The 6,309-nt window shown below is 63.0% G+C and overlaps 1 protein-coding gene across 1 annotated transcript; it reads left to right on the top strand.

Annotated features, from left to right (window-relative positions):
- Positions 1 to 1,697: 1,697 nt before the first annotated feature.
- On the top strand, positions 1,698 to 6,309 carry ALDOC (aldolase, fructose-bisphosphate C). Its single transcript, XM_065418111.1, has 8 exons — positions 1,698 to 1,809; positions 2,440 to 2,651; positions 2,992 to 3,046; positions 3,287 to 3,447; positions 3,845 to 3,928; positions 4,278 to 4,452; positions 4,995 to 5,194; positions 6,214 to 6,309. The coding sequence occupies exons 1-8, from the start codon at positions 1,698 to 1,700 to the stop codon at positions 6,307 to 6,309; spliced, it is 1,095 nt and encodes a 364-aa protein (XP_065274183.1).

Genomic DNA, 6,309 nt, shown 5'->3' with positions numbered 1-6,309 from the left:
GTCCGTGGTGACTCCCAAGCGGCCGAGTTCCATGCTTGGCAAACCCTGGTGCCAGGCTCAGCGGACAGGCTGGGGACTCTGGCTCATGCCGCTCTCTGGAGGGTCCATCCGGCTCCGGGAGCAGGGGGCTTGGCCCCAGCTGGCTGCAGAGTGACCCCCAGCAGCAGCTTAGCCGCAGAGCCCAGCTGACTAGCCTGCCTGGGCGCTGGGAGGGAGCAGACTGGCTCGTGGCATTAACCTGCCTTAGCTGGCTTATGTGGTGCATTGCAGGCTTGTGCTGACCAGCCAGTCCCCACTTGCAGGGTTCCTATGGGTCGCACATGGGCTTCATGGGCGCCAGCGAAGGGCTGCTCTCTGCTGGAGCAGCATTTCTGGGGGTTGCATGGGAAGGCGGCTGCATGCCCTGGGGGCCCCTGTAACCCCGTGACTGGGCCTCCATGAGGGTTACAGGGAGCTTGAACTGGACTCATGCTGTTATGCTCCCTTCTCCCCGGGGTTTGAGCTCGGGGCTCCTGCTTCTGGCTCTGCCTCAGTCTCGCTTTGTGTGTGAGCGAATGGCTGTCCCCGGCCGGCTGATACGCTGCCCCTGGCCTGGAGCACAAGAGCTGGTGCGAGGGCTGGGCTGGGGCTTTCCCGCACCTGCTCTGATTGTGGCGACCCAGGGCTGCGACTAGAGACTGCCCAATGCTCCGTGCAGGGGAGGGGGTAGCCCATCTCCCCTGCTTGTCGTGCCAGGAGCACCGTGGACCAGTCTCTAGTGCTGGCTCTAGGCGTGCGCAGCAGAGCCCTGAGATGGCTGCGGGGAGGGGGAGGAGCAGGCTGGTGCTACACGAGGCTGGGCCCGTGCCCGTGGTGGTAGCACTGCACGTTGGGGCCTGCGTGCCTGCCTGTTATGTAACGGGCCCCATGCGGGTTAGGACAATCGGTGGATGGGTTCGGCCTTTTGTCTGGGGGACAATTCAGAGAGAAGCCTCTGGCCAGACGGCTGCTGACGGAGGCAGGGTGGCAAGCGGCTGCTTCCCCGTGCTTGGTGTGCTGACCCAGCTGTACCACAGCCGCGGCGGGAGAGGATGGGACTGGCCTTCCCCCCGCCCTCCCCTGCTCCCAAGGATGCCAGGCTGGGGGTCTCGGCTGGTTTTGGGAGCCCGGATGGGCTCAATTCCCCGATCGGTGGGGGGAGAGGGTAGCCGAGGGGTCACTCCAGACTTGGTGCCCCTGCATTGGGGGGGCACTGGGTTTAGCAAATGACCTTGGAGTTTTGGAAGCAGCAACACTGCAGTGTTTGGGCTGCAGCCTTCTGCGGTGGTTTGAGATGGGGTGGGCAGGTGCTCCCAGCCAGCTCTCTGTCCACGCTGCTCCCTACACAGCGCCTCTGGGGGAAGGCTGGGACTGGCACAAACATACACCACCCCCCCACCACCCCCACCACTCCTGCATGGAGAGCCGGGCCTGGAGTAGGTGAGCTGCCGCAGTGCCTCCTGGTGGGCAAGTGGGTGTATTACAGCAGGGAAGCTACTGAAGGGGGTCATGGCACATACTGACCAGTGGGGAAGGCAGTTGAGTGCTCTCAGTCCTGGGTGGGGAAACCAGGACTCTGCCTTAGTGGCAGAGGTGAAGACTTCCATCTGTCCCTGCTCCCTAGAGCAGGGGGAGGGCTAACTCCTTCCTCCCCCTGGTTCAGGAGACTATCCGTAACGATGACGCACCAGTATCCCGCGCTCTCGGCTGAGCAGAAGAAGGAGCTGTCTGACATCGCGCTGCGAATCGTGACCCCGGGCAAGGGGATCCTGGCAGCGGATGAGTCCGTAGGTTGGTCTGAATAAGTCATTGTTGGGGAGAATGACCCCGTTGGGCTCCTGCAATCCCCAGGGCTGGTCTCGGGTCCAGCTGGGAGTTTGGCCTCGCACATCAGTGACGGGTGGCGCCGAGGTTCTAGAAATGGCACTGAGCTGGCAGCTCCACCGCTGACATCCCAGGCTCGAGCACAGCTGGCTCAGGAAGAAAACCGTGTGTGTTGTGCTGCGCTGTCTTGAGAGGCTCCCTCTGTGCAGCTCCTGCTGCAATCTCTGGCCCCAACGACGTTCGTGATCCCAGAGTCCAAGGGTCACGCCGAGGGGTCCTGGATTGGGGTGGCCCAGGGATCACTGGGGGGTTGTTTATCTCCCCTCCCCAAATGGTGATGTTCCCTTCAGAACTACGACAGCCTTTGCGCCTGCTGCTCCTTCCTGGCTGTTTGCAGAGCGACAGCCTGAAAGTTGTTCCCTGCTCTGGTGTCCCAGGCAGCTGCTGCCCCCACGTGCCACTTGCTCCCCTGGCATCAGGTGTGGGTGGTGGCTGGCACTCGGTGGCTCAACGGCAAATCCTGTGTTCCTCCGGGCTCCCCTTTCCCCCAGGGAAACACATCCCATGTGTCATCCATGCTCCCCTCTGTCCCTGCAGGAAGCATGGCCAAGCGCCTGAACCAGATTGGGGTGGAGAACACGGAGGAGAACCGCCGGCTCTACCGCCAGATCTTGTTCAGTGCCGACAACCGGGTGAAGAAGTGCATCGGAGGTGTCATCTTCTTCCACGAGACCATGTACCAGCAGGGGGACGACGGCACCCCCTTCGTCAGGATGATCAAAGACAAGGGCATCGTGGTGGGCATCAAGGTGAGTGGCTGGGGGCTGCCGGGTGGGTGGTGCAGGGGCGCCTGTGCCCCCCGATAGCCGATGCCGTGGTGCGGCAGGCCCTGTGTGCCGGGACGTTGCTGCCCTCGGGGTGTCTGGACTCAGCAGGGAGGTGCACTAGCTGCTCACCCTGACAGCTCAGAGACTCTGCTCCCGTTGTCATGGCTTCCTGCTGGTTGCCATGGCTTCACTCAGCTCAGGCAGGGGCTGCTTTCCCAGACACTGAGGCTCCTGTCCTGTTCCCGGGCATGTGTCTGGGTTTCCAGCCAGTCCCAGGGCTCTGCGGTCTCGCCTCACCCGTGCCCTGCCGTTCCCTTTGCAGGTGGACAAGGGCGTTGTGCCTCTGGCTGGGACTGATGGAGAAACCACGACTCAAGGTATGCGACGGCTGCTCCGTGAGTGGGCTGGGGGAGCTGAGCTCTGTAATGCTGAACAAACCCTCAGACCTGTCTGAAAACGGTGGCGATTCCCCGCCTTGGTGGGTGGAGCTGGGGCAGCTGCCACGTGTCCTCAGCACGGGGATTCCCACCTGCCCGGGGAATGGCTGGCACCAGAGGGCGGGTGGGGTCCGGAGGCCGCAGCTGAGCTTGGCTGAGGGTAGCTGTGTGTTGGGGCAGGTCTGGACGGGCTGTCCGAGCGCTGTGCCCAGTACAAGAAGGACGGCGCGGACTTTGCCAAGTGGCGCTGCGTGCTGAAGATCAGTGAGAACACCCCCTCGGCCCTCGCCATCATGGAGAACGCCAATGTCCTGGCGCGCTACGCCAGCATCTGCCAGCAGGTGAGGGCAGCGCGGTGGGGCACCGGCCTGAGGCTCTGTGCGGTGGAGCCGAGCGTCGCACTGACTGTGCCGACAGTGCGCGCTGTGCGGTGCAGGGCCGTGCCCCAGGTAGCTTCCACTCGGGTCACACGCGGACCCCATCCCCCCTGCGGGGTCTTCTCCCCCCACGTTCAGCACTGAGCAGCCCCTGTGGCGCAGGGGCTCGCCCGGGGGAGCCAGGAGGCCTCTCTGACCAGGGAACGTGTGCGCTGGTGCCAGGGGGTGAAACCTTGGCGAGGCCGTTGTCCTGCTCTCCCCATCGTCCCCTGCAGAGCACCCTTGGGTGGGGAGGCCTGTCTGGCACGTTCCTTCCCGCTCTGCCACGCAGGGTGCTACCCGTAACACCTTCCCATTGCAGAACGGCATCGTGCCCATTGTGGAACCAGAGATCCTGCCCGATGGAGACCATGACCTGAAGCGCTGCCAGTATGTGACCGAGAAGGTGAGCCCTGCCCCAGCAGTGCCAGGGGCGTTGGGGGGCATGGCACACAGCGAGACCAGGGGAAGTGTACCCATCCCAGCCGCTGTTCTGCATGCCCCGTTATCCCCCACGCAGACCGCCCGGCACTCAGAGGGCTCTGCAGTCTTATCTGCCGCCCTGATGGGCAGAAGGCGCCATGCTGGGATGTCACCACAGCACTCCAGGCCCTGCCCTGCACCTGGGGCACGTGGGACGTCCCCAGCAGCTTCTTGGGCTCCGGGCAGGGCTGGGGGGAGACCTGGGGGCTGGGCTGGGCTCCCCGGGGTGCAGAGCAGATGTGGGAGCTCAGCGCTTGCTGCCTTGCTTTCAGGTGCTGGCGGCCGTGTACAAGGCCCTGAGCGACCATCACATCTACCTGGAGGGCACGCTACTGAAACCCAACATGGTCACCCCGGGGCACGCCTGCCCAACCAAGTACAGCGCCGAGGAGATCGCCATGGCCACGGTGACAGCGCTGCGCCGCACCGTGCCTCCCGCCGTCCCAGGTAGCCAGGGCACAGAGCAGCAGCCTTTGAGCTCCCCACCCCCAGGTGCTGGAGTCTAGCTGGGCTGACGTGTGTCGCTTGGTCCCGGGGTGTCCCTGCCTGGGCAGGGAGCTCTCTGCATCCCGGCCACTGCTGGGACAGCCGCGCTCAAGCTGTAGCACCCTCGTCCGCTGGCAGAGCAGGGTGTGTGAGGCTGTCTACACTGCAGCGGCACAGCTGCACCCATGGAGCACTGTGTGGACAGAAGCAGTGTCTGTTGCTGTGGTAAATGGCCCCCTTGTGGCGGTCGCTCGAGCGAGGAATCCTTGGTGCCCTGGGCGTGACACTGGCGGTGCCCTGGGCGACGGAGCTAGGTCGATTTGATTTGTAAGCGTAGGCCAGGCCCGGCTTTCTCAGCTTGTGGGTGCTGCACAATCTGCTCTGCAGTGGAGGTTCGGGCTGTGCAGGAGGTGGGTGTGGGGGGCTCTAGGTGTCCACGCGTCTGGGTTTGAGCCCAGGATGGGTGCTGAACCCCTCCCTCAATGTCCTGGCCTTGTTTTTAGGTGTCACCTTCCTTTCTGGGGGGCAGAGTGAGGAGGAAGCTTCCATTAACCTGAACGCCATCAACAACTGTCCCCTGGCCCGGCCCTGGGCTCTGACCTTCTCCTACGGACGTGCCCTGCAGGCCTCAGCGCTCAACGCCTGGCGCGGACAGAGGGAGAATGAGAGCTCTGCCACCGATGCGTTTATGAAGCGTGCCGAGGTACTGAGCTGGAGGTCGGGGTGTGCCGCGAAGGGTCCTTTCCCCGGTTCCCTGCCCTGGAAACTCCTGGGCAGCAAGGACCAGGAGGTGCCCTGCCCCAAGCCTGAGGGCGTCGCGGTGAAAGATCTGCTTGGCCACTTTCAATCTAAAGCTTCCTGAAATTGTCCATTCGAGCCCCTGTGTCCAGGAAAGTGTTGGGATGAGCCCAGTGCGTCCTGGCAGGGCTGGCCAGAGCCAGCCCTGGCTGCCGGGAGATACCAGCAGGGAGTACGTGTGTATTGCGTGCCTGGAATCTCCAGTTGTCACTGAATGGGGGGAGACCAGGCCCTGCACCCCCGGCTTCCTGCGATTCGCTGTGACTCTCAGCCAGCCAGTAAAACAGAAGGCTTATTTAGATGTCAGGGACACAGTCCAAGACAGGTCTTGCAGGTACAGACAACAGGACCCCTCAGTCAGGTCCATCTTGGGGGGGGGGCAGGGAGGCCAGAGCCCTGTCTGGGCTCCCCTCCATTTTCCCAGCCAGCTCCAAACTCTCCAGCCCCTCCTCTGGCCTTTGTCTCTTTCCCGGGCCAGGAGGTCACCTGATCTCTTTGTTCCCCAGCACCTTCAGTTGGCACCTTTGCAGAGGAAGGGCCCAGGCCATCAGTTGCCAGGAGACAGGGTGTTGGCAATTCTCTGTGCAGACAGCATCACACTGGCCCCCTAGGGCTCTGCAACAATCACACACCCCTAGACACTGGAGAAATGCATAGGGGAAACTGAGGCACCCACACAGCACTCACAGAAAACATTAAGAACATTCCCACTTCGTCACACCACGTCTAGGCTAAAATGGCGTCTGGCGCACGTGGTGAAGAGAGCAGTGACCACGGGAATGGTGGGGTGGGTGGGGGAGTAACTGTGGCACTTGGTATGATTCCTAGCCAGTCTCCTGTCGTGCTGGGGGGTGGAGGGTGCCAGGGCCATGGCTGGGGGCACAGCCAGTGACGAGGATGCTAACTGGTCTCTCTGTGTCTTAGGTGAACAGTCTGGCTGCTCTTGGCAAGTACGAGGGCAGCGGAGACGACTCTGATGCTGCTGGGCAGTCCCTCTACGTGGCTAACCATGCCTACTGA

This window comes from Emys orbicularis, chromosome 17 (genome assembly GCF_028017835.1).
Source record: "Emys orbicularis isolate rEmyOrb1 chromosome 17, rEmyOrb1.hap1, whole genome shotgun sequence".
NCBI classification, from domain to species: Eukaryota; Metazoa; Chordata; order Testudines; family Emydidae; genus Emys; species Emys orbicularis.
Note: the sequence above shows the minus strand (reverse complement) of the source record. Positions and strands in the feature narration are given on the sequence as shown.